A 25,839-nucleotide genomic window follows, 5' to 3' on the forward strand; every position below is an offset into this window, starting at 1 on the left:
TAAGTTCAAAAAACAGTCGACTATTAGGTATCTGGTATTTAACCACTTTTGAAGTGAAGTCAGATGAAACTGATAATTTACGCATAGATGGTAAACTTGCACTTGAAATTATCACAAGTTGCATCTCTAATTTAGTGCCGGAGTACTGGACGTTTCTGACTTCGGTGCCGGACTGCCGGATTATCGAGTCTGTATTGTGCTTAATATGCTGGAGTTTAAATAAAACAATTAAGTATTATATTTCTATACACTGTATTTCATCACGACAAAGTCCCAATTTACATACTTAGATAAAGAAAATTGTTAAATAAAAAAACTTTTCACTCACATATTATTGCAATCGACTTGCGTTACTTAGCCTTCCTACTTGCCTTCTTACTTGAACAGGAAACTGAAACAATACAATTTTAAAATTTACCCAGTTTCACTAAAATTATATTAAATCCTGGGGTCCGCTTTGACAACTAATCCCAAGATTTGGCCTAGACACTATGTTCACTAAATCGACGGCCATCTGACCTTCCATCCCGAAGGGTAACTAGGCCTTATTGGAGTCCGGTTTCCTCACAATGTTTTCCTTCACCGAAAAGCGACTGGCAAATATCAAATGACATTTCGCGCAAGTTCCGAAAAATCGAACACTGAACTCGCGACCTCCGGATTGAAAGTCGCCTTTACCGCTAGGCCACCAGCGTTTTCTGAGGGGTAAAACTTTAAAATTCATGCACGAAAGAAAGTCTCTAAGGCCTAAAACTGTAACTGTAACCGACCCGAAGTCTGCAATCGCGACTAACACCTATAACCGCTCGTTACAGCTGCATAGGTCGATTTTTTCCCTATACATGCAATTTCTTAAATGGCTTGTGGCGTCCTCCGCCATGCCTTTTATAATAGGACTCACCTGTAGGGGTACCCTTGCGTCTTCGCTCTAAACACAGACAGCAGCAGAGAGAAGAACACGCACACCAGCACAAGCCCAACGACAGACTGGAACCGCCGCCGCTTCCCCTCCGCGGCCGTGCGCGCTGGCTCCGCGTTCTTCGCGCCCCCCGCCGCCTCTATCATGAGGATCATGCCCACTACTACTGCAGCATCTGGTTTATGAGTTAAGGATTTTATACACTAAGGGCCGGTTGCATCAAATCGTCTGTCACTGTTAAAGCGTTCGTTAAATTTTATTGTATCGCGAGTTCCATAGACGTCTGCTGCTGCGTGACGATGATGTGGCTGGCCCTAACACTGCGTGAATGGTCCCATACCGGAACCCTTGTTTTTGGCAACATTTTACATAAGAATGTTTTTGGTGGGGAAATAATTAAGAAATAAAATCTAACGGAAACTTTATAAAATGGTCCGTATGTATTGCCGTTTTTATTTGCTCGCAGAAGCGCGTTCGAACCCACAATAAGCTAGTTTCCTGTACTTAAAATAATTTTATGCAGTGCACGAAATAAAGCACCACATAATTAATTAGTAGAAAAATGTGGACAGTGGTTTTGTTTAAACATAATTTATATTTAATAAGTCACAGAGAAAGATATAAAGTAAATGAATTGACCGTGACGTCACTCCTCAGTATTTCATAGTAATTCCATATTAGCAAATCGTTTTGACAGTTCTTAATAAATTTAATAATTTTTAAGAAAAAAAAACCGCCTTCCTTTGGGATTCTGGTGATAAATAGTTTCAAATGTTGGATTATGTTATCAATTCGTCTGTATATTTTTTAATGTTTGTTATTCGATATCTCCGTCATTTCTGAACCAATTTTGCAATTTGGATGATTCTGAAGTACTTACAGATGAGAATGATTATCCGAACGGAACTCTAACCAGGGGCGGCTCACTCTCATCAGCAGTTCCACTGCACCAAATGTCACTGTTCTGGACGTAAGTTCATGCTGTTCTTATAAAAATACCAAAGTCACTATAAGTGTGCCGTTCAGATTTGAGGAGTTCCGTTCTGACCATCATCAGCAGTTCCACTGCACCAAATGTCACTGTTCTGGATGTAAGTGCATGCTGTTCTTATAAAAATACCAAAGTCACTATAAGTGTGCCGTTCAGATTTGAGGAGTTCCATTCTGACCACCATCAGGAGTTCCACTGCACCAAATGTCACTGTTCCGTACGTAAATGCATGCTGTTCCTATAAAAACACATAAATCACCATATGTATGCCTTTCAGATTTGAGGAGTTCCCTCGATTTCTCCAAGATCCCATCATCAGAACTGGGTTCTGAGAAAAATGGGACCAATCTGTATGCATATACATTCAATCAAAAAAAAAAATTTTACAAAATCGGTCCAGTAACGAGACGGAGATATCGAACAACAATCATTAAAAAAAAATAAAAAAAAAAAAAAAATACAGACGAATTGAGAACCCCTTCCCTTGAGATTTGGAAGGCGGTTAAAAGGAAACTAGCCTATTTATCCGTTTTTATTACGTTTACCTGAAGAGTCCGGATCTGCTAACTTTGATCCAAGTTTAAATGAACAAATTGAAAGGGAGTCTTTATAAATGTGACCATTTTCAATTAAAATACTGCACCACTTTGTCATTGCATTCCTTGTATTTCATTGAGAAGCTATTTGCTACAGCTGTATTTGCAGTTTTTGTGACGCTACAGCGGGATCTTTATCAAATACAAGGAAAGACTCACAATCCATGAAAATGAACTTGCTAGAGACCTACTAAATGAAAACAGTAACAACACAAGACTCAAAAGGTGGAAGATCTTGGAACTAGACCAGAGAGAATAACGCCCCCCTCTCTCCACATAAAATGAATGGTGGTTAATGGACCACCACCGGGAAAATGTTATTAATAGTACCATACAATCTGATTATGGCTAAGAAAGCCGATGGCAGATGAAACTTCAAAAAAAAAACTTTGTCATTGCAAATACCATACAAAATTAACTTCCGAATGTATAAATAGTAGTAAAAATTTGAGAAAAGTGCGTAGGCAACGTTGTAGGTTATATAGGTAAACCCGGGCTTGAAATCGACGTCATAAGTTTGGGCCTATTTATGCGTGATAGGTTGCGGCACTATTCCTGCCAACTTAACTCTACCAGAAAGTCTAGCAGGCCCTTTATGTTGCCGACGACTTCTGGGAGACACACCGGCGACCCAAGGTGTTGTGCCCGGTATTCGGCTGCGGCGTGACGGCTGTTTCTTCTGCCTGCATGCATGCTCTGCAGAGGGGCAAAGCTACATTACAATTGTTTACACTCCATAGCAAATGAAACGCAACAGATTCCGTGGCACTAATACTGAAGAAACTTTTTTTTAACCGCCGCCCCACATGAGAGGGGTTCTCAATACGTCTGTATTTTTTTTTAATGTTTGTTATTCGATATCTCCGTCGTTAGGTACTGGACCGTCGTTAGGTTTTGAATTATTTTTTTTTTGATTGAATGTATATACATACAGATTGGTCCCATTTTTATCAGGTTATTATCATTAAGCTCATATTTGCAACAATTCAATGTTCAGTTTTTTTTTTTTTTTTTTTTTTTTTTTTTTAATTGCTGTTTAACTATGTTTACAACAATTTAATGACCAGATAAATATATCTGCCTTAACCAAGGTAAGTATGTTTTTTTTTCATTTATTTTACATGACAATTAAATGTCCAGATTCAGTAATCTGCTGGTTCCACATATATCTATATTTATCCTCGTAAGGCTAAAGTCATGTCAAATTACTGACCAGATACATTTTATCTGCTTTGAATGAGCCGTGCACACTGTACAGGTCAGATCATTGTTATTCTGTTACCAGTAGGTTTTTTTTTCCATGACAATTTAATGTCCAGATTCGGTAATCTGCTGTATTAACTAGCTTAATAACCAGAATTTCTATTATCCAATTCACACACATGACAATTAAATGTCCAGATTCTGTAATCTGCTGGCAATTTAATGCCTTATTTTCAGCCACAAATGGCATAAAATTTCATAGTATTTAGATGCCATTTAAATGGTCGATACTAAACAATACAATTGAATGTACAGAGTGCACCTCCATGTGCTGTTTCCAAATTCGCAATTTAATGCCTTATTTTCAGCCACAAATGGCATAAAATTTCATAGTACTTAGGTGCCAATTAAATGTTCGATACAATTGAATGTACAGAGTTGCATATCCGTTTAATGCCTCTTTTTTTCTGCCGACTTTACTGACAAAGTAATTTAATACTTAGATGGAAACTGCTTATCATAAGTGCTTCAAAAATGTATTTTTTTTTGTTCTATACCGTGTTTTTTTTCGTTAAATTTGACACGTCGTTAGGTTCATTATCAGAACCATCCTGTATATCACTTTTAGGTAAATATGCAATAAAAAATGTTCATCCTTTTCATACATAATAAATTAATTTATTATTGTGAGAGACCCTTAAGAATAACATTCAGAGTCAAGTGATTGCATATGTCAAAACAAATAACATTAGGAATTGTTATATTCAGCACTTTTTTTAACTCGATAACCCAAGAATTACGACGCTAGTTTCATAGACAAATTAATTGTATTTGATTTAATGAATCTCTTTTTTTTTTTAAGTTTCGATATCTCCGTCGTTAGAAATTATTGTAATGATTCCGGGCTGTGATTTATGGAACCGTCGTTAGGTTTTGAATTATTTTTTTTTTTGATTGAATGTATATACATACAGATTGGTCCCATTTTTATCAGAACCCAGTTCTGGAGAAAACGAGGGAACTCCTCAAATCTTAAAGGCATAGGTACATATAGTGATTTTTAGGGTTCCGTAGTCAACTAGGAACCCTTATAGTTTCGCCATGTCTGTCTGTCCGTCCGTCCGTCCGTCCGTCCGTCCGCGATAATCTCAGTAACCGTTAGCACTAGAAAGCTGAAATTTGGTACCAATATGTATATCAATCACACCAACAAAGTGCAAAAATAAAAAATGGAAAAAAATGTTTTATTAGGGTACCCCCCCTACATGTAAAGTGGGGGCTGATATTTTTTTTCATTATAACCCCAACATGTGATATATTTTTGGATAGGTATTTAAAAATGAATCAAGGTTTACTAAGATCGTTTTTTGATAATATTGTATTAATATTTTCGGAAATAATCGCTCCTAAAGGAAAAAAAAGTGCTTCACCCCCCCTCTAACTTTTGAACCATGTGTTTAAAAAATATGGAAAAAATCACAAAAGTAGAACTTTATAAAGACTTTCTAGGAAAATTGTTGTGAACTTGATAGGTTCAGTAGTTTTTGAGAAAAATACTGAAAACTACGGAACCCTACACTGAGCGTGGCCCGACCCGACACGCTCTTGGCCGGTTTTATTGTGTTTTTATAAGAACAGCATCCATTTACGTTCGGAACAGTCAGCAGTTGCTGATGATGACCATGATGGTCAGATCGGAACTCCTCAAATTAATCTGAACGTCACACTTATAGTGTCTTTGGTATTTTTAATAGAAAACCAACAAAGCACTTACCTACATGAACTATTTGGCATTTGATGAAGTGGAACTTTTGGTGATGATCAGAACGAAACTCCTCAGCGACGCATAGCTCATGTTAAATAGGACATTTGTTATGTTTGCTAAGCATATTGAGTTTTCAAGACAAATTTTGTCAAGCTCGATCTCTTATGATTGGATATTGGATTCATGAGGAATTGAGGCAACTCCTCAAACCTCAACGGTATACGTATCGTATACTCATTTGTATTTCCATTAAATAATCAAATACATACATTAAAAGCAATTTTTTTTAAATACAAATTTCTACATATTTAATTCCACATTCGCAAGTAGGTTTCACCAGAACCCCAAAAGCGGCGGTTTTTTTTTTTTAATTATTAATGTCCTGATTGGCGATTGACCCTTTAGTCACACTTCATGGAAGAGAGGAAGACAAGAGTCTACGACGTGACTACTATACGCTATGGTGCCTGAACGATTGGCACGTTGGCCTAGCCACGACATCCAGGCATGACTTTAAAAAGGATACTCAAAATAGCTACAATATAGCTCTCCAACACAAACTGCCCATGCGATCCTCCATTAATGTACACCGGTCCATTCTTGCTCCTATGGAAGAACGGCGGGCCTCGGATCTGGTTCCACATCTGTCCAGACACCATGGCGAAGCAGAAGAACACAGCGGCGACCGCCCACATCTGCTTGTTGTATAGGAACTCAAGGTTGTTCCGCCTGAGGTACAGGAACCCGGCGACTAGGACAAACAACATGAGGAATGCGACCGCTCCAGAGTAGTTTGGTGGGCGGAACACGCGGATCTGTAATGATTTATTTAGATTATATAAGCAAAATGCCAAAGCGTTATGGCTCGTCGATTTTTAGTGACAAGATATTCTTGACTGTCTTTATTGTGTATTTATTTCCATTAAGCTTGTGTAGTACATGTACTAATAGTACATAAGAGACGATTCCCTTCACTGTACTAGACCAAACTACTCCCAAATGATTCTGCTCTCTAGTATGTACATTTAGTACACTCAAACACGCGCAGCAGAATGGAAGCGAAGAGCCGAGGAGTGACAATGACAGCAAAGCGATCCGTGTGACCGACCGTAACCGAACTAGAACCGACTGACTCGGACCGAGCGCGAAAACGGCCGATCAGCTCTCGGCTAGTACGAGCGAGCGTCACTGTACGCCATTATGCACAATTTGTCTCTCGCTCTCTCGGTGTACTCCTGTACTAAATGTCCTAAAAGAACGAACTAGTACACTTTGGAGATTGTACTATTGTAGTTGGGAGCGATCTTTTCAGTGAACGAGCAGGCACAACTCTAATTTCCATCTCCTCTAGTGTCACAGGTAATTGCTTGCCATGAGCACAGTATAAATAATAGTAAGGTGCAGTGGGGTAATTTCGAATCACAGAAATGCTTGGGTAATTTCGAAAGGGGAATCTTGATATGATGGAAGTAATGGTGATTTTTATCAAAATTACCTGACTGCACCTTACATACAGAAAGGCCACTTCATACAGAATCAATGTCAAAGAGCAGTTCATGGTCGAACTGTGTTGTCCTTCATGAATGGCACTATCCCTTTCGACTATTTAGGGTGATTAATAATCCATTAACTATTTAATCTGTGGTAGCATATGCAAAAGGATGTAAAGCTGTACTCTACATCCTTTTGCGAACTATACCAATACCCTACTGTACCCTAATAAATGATATGTAGCAATGAGACCTATATAGACCTTACAGGAATCACCCAATCGGGAGATTGTCCAACCACTACAAATGGGTTATCCATCTGCCCTTAAAATAAATTAAAAAATGAATAGTTAAGTGTTACCTGAACATCAGTCCTGTCTTGGATCCACTTGGCAATGGCCTCCGCATGTATGCCAGCCCTCTCGAAATCCATTGAGTCTGCAGGCTTGGGTTTCCCCTTGGCAGGGAAGTGCATGATGACAGGGGCTGTGTTAAGTCGTAACTGAAATATATGTTCAAGAGAATGTAGGTGAAAAAATATCAATAGCCTGGTCCAAACTGACTGAGCAGACTCGTAAGGTAATGCCTCACGCACAAAACGCCCATGCTTCATTTGAGCCAATTTGCTCAGTAAAAAAATTATCATGTTTGCATTTAGGGTCCCCCCACATCTAACGACTTGCGAGCGTCGCGTCGGGCCAACTGTATGGGCAAAGCCTGACATTTACTTGTTTTTTGTTAAACGATAAGGTCACATTTTCAATAATCAACATTGCCAATCTGCATTGCATACAAATGGTTAAGGTTATTCTTTCGATGGTAGCATTTAGACATGTATAGTATAATACAATTAACATATTACTGCCATCTCAATGCCTGGGGGCGTGGCCTAGGCTCAAACTTGTATAACAGTGAGTGTTAATAATGTTTAATACATGATGCTAGAACATTTTCACAAGACTAATATATGAGAACTGGAGTACAAAAATTATAAATATTTAATTCAATATGAAATGTTAAACTTTTTTCAATTATTCTCACCATTTCGTCATTACAACAACTATATAGGCACATATTAGTAGGATTATCTATATCAATCAATTCTTTAAAACCTAAATGTGATAAAAGTTGAAAAAATAACTGCCAAATGCCAATCAATTAATCAACTCACCATTTGGAAAATATCAGATCCTTCATCAAAATCAACCATTCCGAAGAACAGTTTGTTATTGTATGACGGCGAGAACCTGAAGGAGTTGGCGACGATCATGAACTCGTCGTAGACATGCTGGCAAATCGCACAGCGTCGTGAAGGGGCCATGGCAGTGAACATCACTATGAAAGAGTAATCCCTCGGAGGAGATCTCACGTAGTCTTTAAATTTGTTAACGTTCAAAGAAATAATAGACCGCTTTGCCGTCATATCAGTCAGCTGCTGCACCTTCTCTTCCAACTGGAAATAGAGGAAATTAAGTACTTAGTAACAATACAAGCCGGTTAAAATGTAAGTATCAAAAAAATTACCCACTCCTTTTGCCCGGGTCTGCGCCTCGCCCTGGTAATAAGTAAGTAATATCATGAAACATAATAATCCTTTATATTTCATTCTGAGTTTATATAAATATTCGAGTGTAGTCTAATTAAACTGCAGCCAGCCAACTCAAGAGTCAATAGAGCTGTCAAAAGTCAAATAAAATTAAACGTCAAAAAGTCTCTGACGTGTACTTGGCGTGCATTTATGAAGAGTGTTATTGTCATTTTTTTGCGTTATTGGAGGTTATTGGTATCACATTGGTATCTCGCTAAGAATATAGAGGAGTTAACACACGTCGTACAAAAACCCAGGTCTCTTTCTTGCTCTCATTTATGGATGACCAAGGACCAAAGTTTCTGACCAATTTCAGACTAGGCACGAGAAACCACAGAAAGCCGTTTTAGTATTCTATTCATTCTTAATTTCAAAAACCTCTCCTCTCTAGTAATATTCATTTGTTTGATTCTAAAGTTTAAAACAAAAATGTCAAATTAATATCAATCAAACCACTCCTGAACACCACCACCTACACAGCAAACTAAACCAAACATCTCAAAATTTTAGTCATTTAACATTTTATGTGTCTATCCAGATTATTCAGCGCTGCAAAGGTAGCGCTGCAAGGAGTTACACCAAGTTTTTTGACTTCTAAACGGAAGCCAGAGCCCCTGTTTCGGGTACCTGCTCGTCGAATTGGCGGCTTAATTCCTGAGAACCAGTATGAAAATAATAAAATACCGAAGAGGCTTCAACTCGGCTACGCAGCTCTACACTATTGGGAATGCATTCCACTGTTCTTTTGCGTGGCCTTTGATATGATCTGTGTCTTGGGCTATGTCGGATTATATGGAGGCATAATGCACAGGGTATGAATTGGTTTTATGTGTTAATCACCGTATCAGTATAATAGTAGATAAACCTAATAATCACGTCTTGTTCGTATTAGACCGGTAGACTAGACTTTAAACTTTACTTTCTTGCTCTTTAGGTAGATACCCAGTTTTCGAAGCACTGTTGGAACAATATCTCGCGAAATATGGATCTACGGAACCCATCAATCCACAAGTTCGTTGTCCTTTACCAACGCTACGAACCCTGGCCCGAGATGCAGAATGTCTTGGACAAAATGAAGCAGGCTGAGCACCGCAAGCAGGCGCGCCTGGACACCTGCGGAACCCCCTAGGCCTTAAAAACCTAGACTTTCTATATCCATCCTTTGCTGGGCGTTAAAAGGAAATTTCACTACTATCTGGCCCTATCGCTCTGCATAATTCAGTAGGGGCAAATCCTTCTGAAGCGAGAATGGTAAGAGATGGATATTTAAAAGGTGTAGTGATTCATATAAAAAAAGGAAAACGTAATTTTATAAGAAAACCTGTGATTCACTTTTTCCAATGTAGATAAGTGTAACTGTATGTCTATTTAGCATATTGGCATAAAATATTCGCTGTAGCATAGCAGTTCAAACTACTATGTCAACTTGCACTGTGCAGTGTTCTTTGATATGTATGTTTAGTACAAAAAACTTATTGTTTAATATAAATTTAATAAAGTTGTAGGTTTCATTGTACATTGGCTTAAAAAATAAAGCCTTCAAGGGCACAACTAAATTGCCAATCTACTTTGAACGGAACCATTGCCACGTTCCCCGTTTCTTCTAGGTACCGGAATTATATATGTATTTCATTTTGGAAAAAGAGTCAAGAATGTATTGGTTCCCTTAACTCTCATGTCATGACTCTTTTTCGCATAAACTTGTTGTTTCAGCAGTTCATTAAGATTCAACAGTTTTTAGATCGCAAATATATTTTTTTGCATGAAGTTTTTTATTTTATTTACTGGAAGATCAAATTTACACTAATACATATTATCGCTACGCTCAGGATTCAAATTACGCCCTCGCCGCAAATAACGTTGCTCATTGTGGCCACTTTCTACTGTTGTATCTCGAGCGTTAGCACCAGTCCCTCACTTCGCTCAGATTCCGGTTGGGGTGTTCCTAATACCCCTTCACTGGTCAGGATTTCATTTTAGGGGTTTGTTCCAGGTTCGTCGTATTCCTTTTTCGTCGTATTCCAGTTTCGTCGGATTCCTGATTCGTCGTATTGGTGTTTCATCGGAATAATCTATTAATATAATTATAAGTAAATTATATAGGTATATATTTAGAAACGGGGTTTTAACCATGTATAAAGTGTAATTATAGTAATTATATTTATAATTCCGACGAAACAGTAATACGACGAATCAGGAATCCGACGAAACTGGAATACGACGAACCTGGAACAAACCATTTTAGGCATAGCTGGGCATTAACTCGTTAATCCGTTAATTAACGAAGTTAACATTTCGATTAACGGATTAACTTTTAAGTTAACTTGAAAAAATGTTAACTTCCGTTACATTTCTCCGAGTCCGTTAATCGTTAATCTAGTAGGGCACAGGCGCCATCTGCGCTGCGAAAAACACGTTCTGAACGCTACTATAAAAGCCCTAGGTTTTAGGCTCCTCACAGACAGTCTTAAAAATTCATAATCTTAAAAAAAACTTGTATGCAATCTGACAGTTCAGATCTGTCAGTGTCTTGTCAGTGTCAGTTTGAACTGTCAGATTGCATACAAGTTTTTTTTAAGATTATGAATTTTTAAGACTGTCTGTGGGGAGCTTTACCGATGTCGATTGCTAAAAGTCCGAAATATTACCTAAAAAAGTATTCTTCACGTGGATTTGCTTTTACTAACTTTGATTCGGTGAATCCTAAGCTTTACCATGGCGACTGTTGTAGTGTAGTGATAGGGCAGCAAATTCGAGCCCTATTTACGAACGCATTCGCTTCCCTAGCCTCTACCGCCCAAAGTTCCACAACAGTCCCGTCACCGCCAGCATCTCTCCTGACACAGCTCTTGGCAGTAGCTCAGGCGATCACTGCCTTCCACGTGCAGCCTAGAGTTCAATAGGCTAGCTGTACTGCGGCCTTTTACGGAAATATAATACATTATAGTGGATACTGATGCAACTAAATATTTAAAGAAAAGTTCATTTTTTTTGAAGTGTTAACGAATTAACGATTAACTTTAACTTACGTTAAATTTGTCGAAATGTATCACTTTAACGATTAACGAAGTTAACTTTTTTAGTAACGGATTAGCGATTAACGAAGTTAACTATTTGATTAACGGTGCCCAGCTATGATTTTAGGGTACCAATAATAGAATAGTTTCATTCAGGATTCAGTCCTCGCAGTAAATTTATTTATTTATTTAAACTTTAATTATTGCACAAAAGACAAACTTAATGTACAAAAGGCGAACTTAATGCCATGTGGCATTCTCTACCAGTCAACCTTAAGGCAAAGCAGAGAAGATTGTAGGCGGTGCATTGAAAACAAAAGAACAGAAAAAGAAAATCAGAAATCTAAAACATACTTACATCAAATAATACATAAATACATATAATACATAAATATAATTTAATGATAAATAAATATACTCATATATACATAATTAATATATACATTTTAAACTTGTTAGATAGATACTTAATTCTACTTTGAACTACCAACTTGTACTATTTTATATTATGTGGAACTACCAGCAAAGAAATTACGCACAGATCTTTTGAATGTAGTCTTATTGGGTGCTTTCCTGATGCTAGGGGGAAGACCATTCCAGAGGCGGGCCACCTGAACAGCAAAGCAATTGGACATGAAGCCCGTACGATGAAGAGGGATTGAGAGAGAGAGATTGCCAGTGGAACGAAGATTACGATCACGAGAGGCACCAAAAAAGTGAAACAAGGACTTTAGATATTCAGGGGAGTGAGGGTCATTGAGAATGGAATAGAGTGTGCAGAGCATGCGAATATTCCGCCGTTGCCGAATAGGGACGAGCCAGCCGAGCTGTGTGCGAAATGAGGACACGTGGTCGTATTTCCGGAGGCAGAAGATAAAGCGAATACAATTATTAAGGAGCCGGTCCAAATTATTAAGAAGTTCTACGTTTAAGTCCAGGTAACACACATCACCATAATCGATAATGGGTAAAATCAAGGTGTTGACTAACAATATCTTGGTTTTTACTGGCAAGAAGTGTCTAAGCCGGTTGAGTGCATGAAGGGTGCCAGTAACCTTCCGACTAATCTCCGCAACCTGCGGTCTCCAACTCAGTGTGCAGTCCAAGTACACTCCCAGGTCCTTGACGCTCGGGCTAAAAGAAATAGGAGTGCCATTGAAGTGCACCGGCCTAACCGAATCTAGGTCCAGCTTGGCAAGTTGTCGCGAACTACCCAGGACAATAGCCTGACACTTTGCGGGATTCACAAATAAGCCAAACTTCTCCGACCATCGTTGAACATGTAGGAGATCCCCATTTAATTTATCAATGGCATTTGTTATGTCTGTTACATGGCATTTCTCGTAAAGTTGTAGATCATCCGCGTACAGATGGTATGCACAGCCTAACTCAGGGGTGATAAAGTTTATAAATGTAGAGAAGAGGAGAGAAGAGGAGAGGAGAGAGAATACCACCCTGAGGAACGCCGGTGACTAGGTCGCACCAGTCCGACAAGGACCGGTCAGCTCGGACGGCTTGCTTGCGTCCCCCAAGGTAGGCAGAAAACCATCTTAGAGCTTGGGGCGAAACATTTATATGGTTAAGAAGAGCAAGGAGAATGTCATGATCAACAGTATTAAATGCGTTAGAGAAATCAACTAAAATAAGGACTGTGACCATTTGATCCTCCATGCCCTGTCTTATGTCTTCAGTTACCTTAATCAAAGCACTACATGTACTATGGCTAGGTCGAAAACCAGACTGAAGCGGACTTAGCAATTTGTGTGTATGTATAAAGTTTGAGAGTTGTTTGTGGGCGACAGCTTCAGCGATCTTTGATAGGAAAGGAAGTATTGAAATTGGTCGAAAATTACTAAGCAAAGTGGGGTTTTTAGTTTTAGGAAGTGGGGAAGTTAGGAATTTAATGTTTTGCTTTCATAAAGTGCCCTCCACACCGCTTTTTCGGCCCGTGTCAAAGGAGACGCGAAGCTCGAACTTGCAAGGCTCCACGTTACACAGTAGGTATACTGCTCATGTGTGGAATGAAAATAATTATGATTTATACTGCACTAGATTTTGCCCGTAGCTTCGCTCGCGTTAGAAAGAGAAAAACTAGCCTATGTCACTCTCCATCCCTTCAACTATCTCCGCTTAAAAAATCACAACAATTCGTCGCTCCGTTTTGCCGTGAAGGACGGACAAACAAACAGACACACACACTTTCCCATTTATAATATTAGTAAGTATAAGTTTAGTATGGATTAGAATGTTATGTATGGAAAGATGTTAACGCAGACGCTGAAATAGCCAAAAATCGTGTATTATGGAGGAAAAGGACAAGAAAGGCCGACCCCACTTAAATGGGAAAAGGTCAAGGAAGAAGAAGAAGTTTAGTATGGATTAGGTGGCTTCTTTTTATGATTTAACCAAAGAGCATTGAATCACTACGTTTTAACAATAAAAACAAATGAAAAAAAAATTAAATTCAGTATGATGCCATCGCGCAGTCTGGAGCGGGCTTAAAGCGGGAAATACACACAAGCGACGTAAAGCTAGGAACATACTACGCGGACGTCCGTCGTAAAACGACCGCGACCGCGACCTATCAGTGTGCACGGAACAAAACATCCAGAGAGCCAGATTTCGATCGGACGTCCGTGCGCTCAAGGCCACGTCCGCGTCCGTCGACCGATAGTTTGCACGGTTATGTGTAATGTCATTGTCCAGATTCCCGTCCGCGGTCGATTCACGACGGACGTCCGCGTAGTGTGTTCCTAGCTTAAAGCAAGGAACACACTACGCGGACGTCCGTCGTGAATCGACCGCGGACGGGGATCTGGACAATGGAAATACACATAACCGTGCAAACTATCGGTCGACGAACGCGGACGTGGCCTTGAGCGCACGGACGTCCGATCGAAATCTGGCTCTCTGGATGTTTTGTTCCGTGCACACTGATAGGTCGCGGTCGTGGTCGTTTTACGACGGACGTCCGCGTAGTATGTTCCTAGCTTAAAACAAGTAACGGACGCGCTTGCGTGTGGGTCACGCCTTACCCTGGGCGCACACGGAGGCGACAGTTGCACGGCGACATTTTTTGTCTCTGTCGTTACTACATGCGTCCAAGACAGAGACAAAAAAAATTGTTTGTCTGTAAAGTCGGTTTACGGACGGTAGTTTAACGTGATAACGTCAAACATTACAGTAGTATAGACAGGGGCGGTCAGAGTATAGCAAAAGGGGCCCGATTCTGGGACTTTTTTCACGTTTTTTTATTTATTTATTTATTTATTAAAAATACACAAAAGTTAACAGTATTTCACCAAAGCACTTATGTGGTAATATAATTATGTACATGTTAAATTGACATAAATAAAAGCAAACACACTTAAAAGTTAAACTATGGTTATTACATTAATAACCTAAGGAGTGTAGAGTCTATGAACCTTAAGAGTTTTCTGTAAAACACACCAACACTATCAGCAAATATGTCAATATCGTCTGTCTCCAACATGATGCGGTTAAGAGCAGCTCGGGCTCGAGCGGTGCGCCGGCCGCCGCGAACAGGCGCCGCCGCCGCCGCGCCGGCACCGCGCCCGGCATGCCAACCACCACATTCGCTCTTGGCACTTGCAGCCCCATTCTCTCAAGCACGGATGCGTCATCTACTCTATGGTGAAACAGTTGGCGGTAATGCATAATATGCAGCAGTTTCCGTCTGGTTTCTAGAGTTTGAAGACCAACCATTCCTGTTACGAATAGAGATGGATACATATATGGGTAATATCCGTACAGTCGTTTGTAAATGTGCCTACAGAACTTCCTCTGCACTCTTTCTAGCATAGTGTCTTGTTCTTATTAGAAAGAATGCATTAAAATAAGCATCTTTTATAAATTAAAGTTTTTTTTAAAACCTACTAATTTAGGAGTTAGAGTGGTGCAAAGTTGCAAAATTTTCCCGTAGCATTACTAAGGCGCCAGAGACAGAAAGCGATATCGACGGAGCCCCGCTTATTACAGAAACTGCACAGAATAGGAGCCTTCGTCCGTTTGAAGATACCTAACGAACCTAACCTATACCTATATAAAAGTCGTCATTTTGTATCCTAGACCGTTTGCGAGACACGCGTTAATTTTATTAAAGTGCTAGTGCCATTTACTAATCTTAGAACCCTAATATCTCAGTAAATATTAATGGAGAAGAAAAAGTTTATATAACAAAACATCCTTATTTAAATTGGTTATATTGGTAAAAAAAATCTCTGGCGCCTTAGTAAATACTATGGGAAAATTCGCAACTTCGTACTGCTCTAACTCCTAAATAAGTAGGTTTTTCAAACAACTTCATTCTATAAAAGATGCTTATTTTAATGCAATCTTTCATGTTTTTAAATTACAAACACTCAAAAATAATAAACACGGGCGCGCCATCTGTCGCAGCTGTGGTGCTTTACTCAGGCCACACGCTACAACCATACCGACTTTTGTGTCAAAGTGACAGTCAGAAATGTCAGATTCCACATTGGTCATTAATTTTGGAATCAGCACCCCCTAAAACCTATTTTACGACACCCATGATGCCTTTTGTGTCAAAGTGACAGTCAGCAATGTCAGATTCCACATTGTTCATTAATTTTGGAATCAGCACCCTCTAAAACCCATTTTACGACACCCGTGACGACTTTTGTGTCAAAGTGACAGTCAGCAATGTCAGATTCCAAATTGGTTATTAATTTTGGAATCAGCACCCCTAAAACCTATTTTACGACACCCATGACGACTTTTGTGTCAAAGTGACAGTCAGCAATGTCAGATTCCACATTGTTCATTAATTTTGGAATCAGCACTCCCTAAAACCTATTTTACGACACCCATGACGACTTTTGTGTCAAAGTGACAGTCAGCAATGTCAGATTCCACATTGGTCATTAATTTTGTAATCAGCACCCCCTAAAACCTATTTTACGACACCCATGACGACTTTTGTGTCAAAGTGACAGTCAGCAATGTCAGATTCCACATTGTTCATTAATTTTGGAATCAGCACTCCCTAAAACCTATTTTACGACACCCATGACGACTTTTGTTGTAAAGTGACAGTCAGCAATGTCAGATTCCACATTGGTCATTCATTTTGGAATCAGCACCCCCTAAAACCTATTTTACGATACCCATGACGACTTTTGTGTCAAAGTGACAGTCAGCAATGTCAGATTCCAAATTGGTCATTAATTTTGGAATCAGCACCCCCTAAAACCTATTTTACGACACCCATGACGACTTTTGTGTCAAAGTGACAGTCAGCAATGTCAGATTCCACATTGTTCATTAATTTTGGAATCAGAACTCCCTAAAACCTATTTTACGACACCCATGACGACTTTTGTGTCAAAGTGACAGTCAGCAATGTCAGATTCCACATTGGTTATTCATTTTGGAATCAGCACCCCCTAAAACCTATTTTACGACACCCATGACGACTTTTGTGTCAAAGTGACAGTCAGCAATGTCAGATTCCAAATTGGTCATTAATTTTGGAATCAGCACCCCTAAAACCTATTTTACGACACCCATGATGACTTTTGTGTCAAAGTGACAGTCAGCAATCTGAGGTACTACATATTTGTAATCTGAAAGTAATCAAGTCAATAATTTCAGTTATTTTAAATCGACTATGATTCCGAATTATTGGTAATAGTAATTATTGTATAGATGATTAGTGATTCCTTTATATGTAATGGTAATTTACCGTTTCACTTGATTACATTACAAGTAATCTGACACCCAGTAGTGGATTACAAAGTAAAATCAAGTAATCGTGTAATCCGGAATCGATTACGATTTGCCCATCTCTGCGGCGCTGCTGCAAGTTTTGAGACAGAAGTATATGCTAGAAAGAGATGCAGATATTTGCCACTCACTCTTACCTATAGTTGCGTCTCAAAACTTGCAGCAATAACTTGCTTAACGAGAACAACACACGGGCGCGCCATCTGTCCCAGCTGTGGTGCTTTACTCAGGCCACACGCTATAACCATACCGAGCGCATCGATCAGCCGCTTAGTTCCAACGCGCGCCAATAGATGGCGCAAAAACTATATTGCGAAACGGGACAATGACGTCATCTTTTTCGTGCATGCTGCCCGTAGTAACGAGTTATTAGACGTTATCACGTCAAAATGTCGCCGTGCAACTGTCGCCTCCGTGTGCGCTCAGCCTGACGTATTGGCTAAGGGCCACTTGCACCAACCGCTTAACTCAAGGTTAGTGGGCAGTTAACTGTCAAATTCCATATATTAAAATGGTGGGTTAACCCTCCATTATCGACCCACTTGCACCTATTACTTAACTCGAGTGGGCTCTCATCTGTCAAATTCCATATAAAATGGAACGATGGTGGGTTAACCCTCCATTTTCGGTGTTGCAGGCCCTAAGGAGTTTACAAACACTGTTCTAAATCGGTAAAGATAAAATATTCTGATAACTTTGAAGCAGGCCACGTTTCCGACCAGACTGATTGCTCTTGTATCGATTATTTCATGCTCTCGTTTTAAAACATAGTGTCCCAAGAAAGCTTGGTTATTAGAGAGCACTGAACCTACTACCTACTAACTGTATAAATTAGGGATAGGCTAACCCCCTTATTCATAAACGTTCACTAAAGTTATCAAGCTGTATCAAGCCGATAAAGTTGGTTTGTCCTTTTCTATCACACCAATACGTCAGAAAGGGAAACAAACTTTTCACCACACCAACTGGTAAAGGCTTACTTTGCTATTCGAAAACAGAGCAAAATTGCATTTTATCCACAAGAGTGCAAAGTAATTTCATACAAATTTTAACTTGATATCTTGAGCTGGCTGGTATAATTTACGTGTAAATGATGATTTTCAATCATAAATATTGAATAAATTGATGGATTTGATTTAGTTTGACGTTTTAGTCTGTATTTTGTTCGTGTTGGTGGTGAAAAATTTTGTGTATCACTCGGTGGCAAAGTTTGTTTAACGTTCGTGCCTTGAAACCCTCGCAACGCTCAAGATTCCACTGTTGAACCACTCGCTATTATCGGCTTGATAACTAAATGTACGTTTATGAATAAGGGGGTAAGACTTCTTGAGAGGTGCAGGATTAATTGCATTTTACAGCGGAACCGTTCGACTTTTACAAGCTACTTTTCCGTTAGTTCTATTTCATTTCGCTACATTTCCAAATGAGAATGGGCGGCTCAGATTGGACTGGCCATTAAATATTTAAGAATTCAGTTTGTATAATTACGTCACGACTTATAAAAAGTTGTTATCAGAATATTGTGATCGTGTGTCATGTAAGAAACTAAAAACGGATTTAACAGAAACACTCCATTCATAATTTACAGTAGTTGTTTTCAAAATATTTTATTAACACAATTCATTCAATAACACCAAAGATTATAACATTCTTCTAACATGAACCTAAAATAAAATACAATTTCACCTAATCATATTTACTTACCAATTTATATCATTCAAACATCATTTTGACTATAAGGTATACAGAATAAATATCATATTTGAATGTTATTTCACATAAATTAGTCGTCAGAAGTGTATAATATTTTGCTAAATTTGATTATACGAGCAGCTAGTGTCATATTATATACCCTTCCTTATTCATTCGTTCGCGTAATAGAGAAAAGATCGAAAAGGAAAATAAAACACGTAAACAATTAAGTAGAAACAAAATAATATGGAATGTACAAATCATGTTTATTAACTGATTCCTGGCGTTACAATATTTGTGACTCGCTTTTGAATAAAATTGTCAGTGGTCACTCTCGAGTTAACAATGATAAGCCCAACAGTATAATATAAGGATACATAACACCCAGTATAACACTGAAAGCCAAGCAAGTTCCAAGCCAGGTTTAACCTTAACATTCTCAGCAGACGCGGTACACAGTACCTCGGGGGTTTTAACGGTTTATAAATTATTTTTAAGATAACTCGTTTGGACTTAAATTTCTATTCTAACTGTACATTAGTTTCGCCTTAACGCTAACATAATCTAAACTCGATATCGTCAGTGGAACCGTGATATCCCTAGGATGGTAGGACCGTTCGCGATGGAAGGAACGTGCAAATAATAGTTGATATGTCGAGTGGTGGAACGAAATTCTCCTGTCACCGAAATATAGATCGAGCCGGCAAAGAAATAAATTATATTGTCGTCGCGCGGTAGCGGGCTCCATGATTAACATTTAGATAGTTTCAAAAATATGAATAGAAAATACTGAAGAGTCCTCGTTCGAGGCGACGCAGCCGCAGCATCGGAGCCGCGCCGCCGGAACTATGCAGAGTGCCTCGGGGCTCTATGCTCCGTGCGCGCTACCGGCGACGACTCGCGCGACCAGCATAGCGCCTCGAAGCACGGGCGACGGGAGACGAGCGTGCAGATTTACTGTTTCGTGTAAAGGTAGATGGCTACGATGAGACCGTATAGACCCAACACTTCGGCGAAAATGAGGATGAGGATCATGCCGACGAATAATCTGGGCTGTTGCGCCGTGCCGCGGACACCGGCGTCACCCACGATGCCGATGGCGAAGCCGGCCGCCAGACCCGAGAAACCCACGGCCAGACCGGCGCCCAGGTGGATGAACCCTCTGTAAACAACAAAACACAACATTAATCAACCTGACATCATTTAATACTATTCAAGTTTTACAAACACTTGTTAGTGTTAACTCCTATCATTGCATAATATGATTTGATATGTTTGAATATTTTCATGTTTAAGAAGCCATATTTTACCGTTTAAGTTTAAAGCCTCCGCCACACAGTATAAAGCGTTTTGATAGCGTAGCGTTAGCGGAGCGCAATGATAGCGGTGCGCCGGACGAACGCTGGCGTTCTGCTCGCAATCCGCGCGCATTCCGCTCGCAATCCGCGCTGGTTAGTTCCCGCCGGCGTCCGCTGGGCGCAACGCCAGTGTTCGTCCAGCGCACTGCTATCATTGCGCTTCGCTCACGCTCTGCCAACGCTCTTAAAACGCGCATGTGTGGTCAAGCTTTAATGGTACTTTCTTTTAATACACCATGTTATCTTTGTCAACGTCTCTATGAGAATGTATAATACTACTACCACTATCGTAGGAAGACTTATTATTTCTCAGAATCCTATAAACACAATAACGAAACTTTATAATCCTGTGGTAAAATTATACAGTTGCTTATTGTTTACACAAATGTTATTGCACAGGGTGACCAATATACTGATGAATTCACATTAAATAAAAACAAACTATAAATAAATCTAGGGGAGATTATGTGGGTGAATCAATTTTTTCTTGTCTATTATTGCCATGGTTACGGATGTTACGGTCCCCTGCATGCAGTCCATGTTTGTAGGTGGCAAATTAAGGAAAGGGCTTGTTAACACCAGAAAAATGCATGTTTGCATAGTGTAAGTAGCATATTTTTGCATAAAACCGGCGTGACTCAGGAGACCGTAACCATGGCAATAACAGACAAGAAAAAGTTGATTCACCCATGTGACATTTTGAAGTACAATGTACGACACCATATGGATGAAATTTGCTTCTATATTTATTGAACATCCCTAAAGATATTTGTTATCACTTGTTCATTGATTGGCAGCTTATCAGAGCATTTGACAAGTGCCTGATATACTGAACATTTATATTAATAAAACCAAATGAATAAAAGTTTACAAAAATGACAAACTCAATAGAGGAGTGAAAAGATGTGTGGCACATTCATTAATTTGGATACTATGTATATGTAAAAAAATCTATTATTAAAAGTTGAAAATAATTTTAATTGCAAATTATTATTAAACTTGTTTTCGAGAAACTATGAACTCAGTTATAGTTATTATTATCGTTTATAAATGTGTTCCATTCATGCTAAGCAAGAATCTTGAATGATTGTTTAGATTTCATCATGGAAGCTTACGCACAGACTAGATTCACAAGATAACGGCAATTTACCGGTAATAGCATAAAAAGTGACCTTGAATTATGTCAGCCATAGTGGTTTGTCATGACCAAGGTCTCAGGATGTGAATGTGACATCAGACTCACTGAAGCATAGGAGTCGAGGGCACTTTAACTTTACATTTCCTTCTTACAGTAGATAAAAAGGTATTTCATATTTTTATGGACAAAGGAAAACAGAAATATTTGCATTTTTAACAGAATTTAAAAGAATGTGTTTAGAAGATAATTGTGTTATTTCTCTAAAGGCCACTTGCACCACCCTCTTAAAATCAAGGTTAGTGGGCTGTCAACTGTCAAATTCCATAGAAAATGGTAGGTTAACCTCGGGTTAACCCTCCATTTTCGGTGGTGCAAGTAAGACCATAAGATAACTTTCTAGGTAGCACCAATCACATTGATTTGGGACTCTGTAATAAGGTAGTGAAATTGACAACTGAAGAAACTTGTACTCAAAACTAATATTAATATTTAAAAATAAGTACTTTAAAATCTAACCCCCATATTCATAAAGTACTCTAAAGTTATCAAGCTGATAAAATTCGTTTGTCCCTTTCAGACATATTGGTGTGACAGAAAAGGACAAACGAACTTTATCGGCTTGATAACTTTAGAGTATGTTTATGAATAAGGGGGTAAAGGTTTACCAAGTATGCTGTACAAAATATATGGTACGTTTTCTGACATTAAGGCACAATTAAGTTTTATAATATCCGGTAGAATTTTTTTTTGTAGGTGGTTTGAATTTCATATATGAATGATATGCACTTATAGCTTGTTATTTAGGTTTGTTATTTTCCTCAATTCTATTTAAGTGAGAGAATATTTTATGTTTGGTATTTATTTTTTTATTATGATACACAGTATTTATTCTACTTTTCAATATCAGGTTGTAGAACAGTATAGTTTGGTGCTCATAGACATATTCAATCAATTTTGTCAACTTTAACAATATACCTGTATGTAAATTATGTTGTTGCCCTGAGACAGACATTTTGTCACTATTGAAATGCTTGGGCAAGCTTAAGTGCCATCTCAGTTTAAAAACTATCTGAATGTTACACAAGTAAAGTCAGACCTAGCTTACTCTGCATGTTAATTTTAATGACAAATTGTCATAAAAAATATGATTTTTTCTATAAAGTTGCACAAACTATGTTATGTCAAAGTTGATGCAGACAACTTAGCCAGACTCTTATTTACTCCTAATAAACTAAATAAACAGATCTTACTTGTAGAGGGTGTAACCCATTGTGGGAGACTCCAGGGAGCCAGCGATGAGCACAGCTACCACCAACCCGTAGATGGCAATGATACCCGCCATGACAACAGGAATGATGGACTTCATGATGAGCTCCGGCCTCATCACCGACATGGCGGCAATACCGGTTCCTGACTTGGCTGTGCCATAGGCAGCTCCCAGCGCTGGAATTAGACAAATAAATATTTCAGAACAAGTTTACTTTTCAGTCTTTTTCCTATTAGTTAATTCTCTCTCTGTCTCTTTGTCCTGCCCCTTCAAGAGTAAACAAACCCCTTTCAGTATGCACCACTTTACTGCAACCTGAAACCATTTCATCTCAGCAGTCCTATTGATTTCTAATTGGTGAATTTGACCAAATAATGCACTCATTATGTAAGAAAACATGATAATTCTAAATTTAAAGGTGTTCTTTGAATTCAAGATAAAACTATTAATCTGTTACTGGTATTAGAAACACCGTAATTCTAGATTAAGCTTCTTCACAGTAGTCTACACATGGAGGTTCATCCCTTAGTGCTTAACACTCCATTTCCAATGTTAAATTTACACACTGTACAAGTCCTTGTTAACAAATGTAACTGAGTAGGTACCTAATAAAATAGTCAATAAGTATTGACATGGCAAATTGATACCAATACAGTTGAAGTGAACAGTATCATATTGATATTGTTAAACTAGTAGAATGAATTAGGTATATGGTTCTGATTGGTTGATATAATTATTTCTGTAGTCACAAGACAACTACCTATCACCCTTGACAGCCTTATCAGACGGTATCACATGATGATAAACCATAAACTAAATTAAATATGTTAATGGTTATTATAAGCATTATAACTGTTATAAAGCTTATTGGACTATTGTAATAAGTCCATTAAGTTTATAGTTAACTTCATAAACATATGACTTGTCACATGACGTCCTTAAGTTAGGTCATGTGACATGGATGGTCACATTGTCCAGGATTTCAAGTCATGGGATTTCCTTAACATTAGTCATATGAGCATTAAGTAAGAACAGAATGATAAACAATAGTGTAGTCATTCAAGTACACTTTGAAAGAAAAATGGCTATTTAGTTTGAAATAAGTCATGTGCCTATTGTCCCTGCTGATAATCAAGTCTTATTTCCAAGAATAAAAGGTTGCATGACAAATTAACATTCATTAAGCAAACAGAAGTGATTTAACATGAGCTGGATAGTTGAAAGGAGGCTTTCCAGTCCTTGTACAATTTTGGTTATGTATGTACAGCTACCAACATGGCAAAACTTAATTGTCAATCACATGACCATACTTATGATTCATAATAATCATAACTTGTAATAAAGCAATGATACAATTAACTATTTCGGGAATACGCCCCTCGTTCGTTCCAGACATGCAACCCAGGCTGCGACACTCATCACGCATATTTTCGAATGTCTGTCTGTCGTATGGCACAAGGTGCGGCTATTCCTATAATTAGGACGCCTAAAATAACATCACTTCATATTTTTTATACTTAATCGGTATCTAGGACGGGTAACTATTGATGAGCCTTGTAAAGCATCCAATGATATCACCATGAGAAAGTAACACTTTTCGACAGATCGATAAAAACGAATCTAGACAACAGCCATTCTAAAACAAGTTACACAGAATCTCTTACCGCTAAAGATGATAGCGGACGCCGCCCCCATAACTCCAAAGAAGGGTCCATAGATGGGACTTTCAGCCGACATTTTGGATTAGTGTGGGAGTATTTACAGGTCCCAAAAACTGTGATGACTATCTGCACACACTCACTCCACGGAACTACTTTAGCACAGACAAATATGGCCCAAGCCTTACAGACTCGATAGAATGGGTCATATGACGATTGATGTTCAAGGCAGTGTTCGATATGCCCCAAGTTCTGATTGGCTTTCATACGTCATTTCCGAAATGCGCGTCCAATCCTGAGCTGAAGATTTTGCAGCGTTCTGACGTAGATCATCGATATGGATCGCTGGCCAGCAATATCCGTCTGCGCATGTACACTTTAACAAAATGCCATCTTTTTAAGTTATACACTATTCAATAGAAGCAAAATTTTTAACAAAAACCTATAAATAAAAAGAAAACTATATTTTAAATAGCATTTGTAATCAGAATAATAATTGAGAATATATTTTTAATTAATGAGATAATGTATTGAACTTAATGGTCTTACCATATAGAAATTGGCTACCATTTTGGTAGTTTTTTGGTGTTTCGAGTTTAGACTTGAAACCTAGTGTTTCGAGTCTAAGATAGAGTCTATAGGAGACTTTTGAGTCTAAATTAGAAGAACTCGATCCGTTTAAAAACGTAAGTTTTTAAACCTATGATGATAGCTTTAAATCAAATCCAATATCGTTTTATTAAATAAAATTGCAAGTTCTTTGAAAAGATCTTCGGATCTTCGGTCTCAATAGTCAAAATTATAATTTCAAAGATCTTCAGTCTCAACAGTCAAAATTATAATTTCTCTGTCTCTAAACAGAGTCCAGTCTTAAAAATAGTTAAAGACCCGAAGTGTCACACAATATTAGCAGTTACTGTACTATTCAAGTCAAGTCGTACAGTTAGCAGTTGGATATTATTCGGTCTTATAATGTCTTTGTACAAGATGGATTGAAGTAAACCGATTATTTAGGTAATTATTGAAGATATGATACGTGATGATTATTTTGAAATAAGTTATCAGAATTAGGTTCCCATGAAAGCTATAGCTACCCTTGTTTCGCTTTACCTGTTCCTTCGTTTGTTTTCTGTGCTCATGTTTTGCACAGTTTTATCAAAGTGTTGAAAATAAAAGACGATGAAGTGAATACCTAATTAAAAATACTAATTGACTTGTAAGCGTGAATGACGCTAATATGGATTATTGTAACATTAAGCGGGGGTTTGAATTTTCACTCTAATTTTCAGCCTGCAAATTTATATTAAGTAGGTAACTAAATAAACAATCTGTAGGGTTGTAAAACTATGAAAGATTTTGTATAATAATAATGAGGATGAATGAACTCC

At 38.4% G+C, this 25,839-nt stretch overlaps 3 protein-coding genes across 3 annotated transcripts; 1 reads left to right on the plus strand and 2 right to left on the minus strand.

Moving 5' to 3' along the window:
* Positions 1-233: 233 nt before the first annotated feature.
* LOC125229199 (tumor suppressor candidate 3) lies at positions 234-8,650 on the minus strand. Its single transcript, XM_048133993.1, has 6 exons — positions 8,493-8,650; positions 8,136-8,417; positions 7,326-7,466; positions 6,001-6,289; positions 902-1,094; positions 234-391 (listed from the first exon to the last, which is right to left on the minus strand). Exons 1-6 carry the CDS (start codon positions 8,568-8,570, stop codon positions 376-378), a joined length of 999 nt encoding a protein of 332 aa, XP_047989950.1. The 5' UTR covers positions 8,571-8,650; the 3' UTR covers positions 234-375.
* A 264-nt stretch (positions 8,651-8,914) lies between these two features.
* On the plus strand, positions 8,915-10,319 carry LOC125229200. Its single transcript, XM_048133994.1, has 2 exons — positions 8,915-9,364; positions 9,487-10,319. The coding sequence occupies exons 1-2, from the start codon at positions 9,077-9,079 to the stop codon at positions 9,679-9,681; spliced, it is 483 nt and encodes a 160-aa protein (XP_047989951.1). The 5' UTR covers positions 8,915-9,076; the 3' UTR covers positions 9,682-10,319.
* Positions 10,320-19,256: 8,937 nt separating this feature from the next.
* On the minus strand, positions 19,257-24,656 carry LOC125228842 (V-type proton ATPase 16 kDa proteolipid subunit c). The gene is made up of 3 exons (XM_048133533.1): positions 24,458-24,656; positions 22,777-22,969; positions 19,257-20,192 (listed from the first exon to the last, which is right to left on the minus strand). The coding sequence occupies exons 1-3, from the start codon at positions 24,528-24,530 to the stop codon at positions 19,985-19,987; spliced, it is 474 nt and encodes a 157-aa protein (XP_047989490.1). The 5' UTR covers positions 24,531-24,656; the 3' UTR covers positions 19,257-19,984.
* Positions 24,657-25,839: the final 1,183 nt, after the last annotated feature.

Source organism: Leguminivora glycinivorella, chromosome 8 (assembly GCF_023078275.1).
Source record: "Leguminivora glycinivorella isolate SPB_JAAS2020 chromosome 8, LegGlyc_1.1, whole genome shotgun sequence".
In the NCBI taxonomy this organism is placed as follows: domain Eukaryota; kingdom Metazoa; phylum Arthropoda; class Insecta; order Lepidoptera; family Tortricidae; genus Leguminivora; species Leguminivora glycinivorella.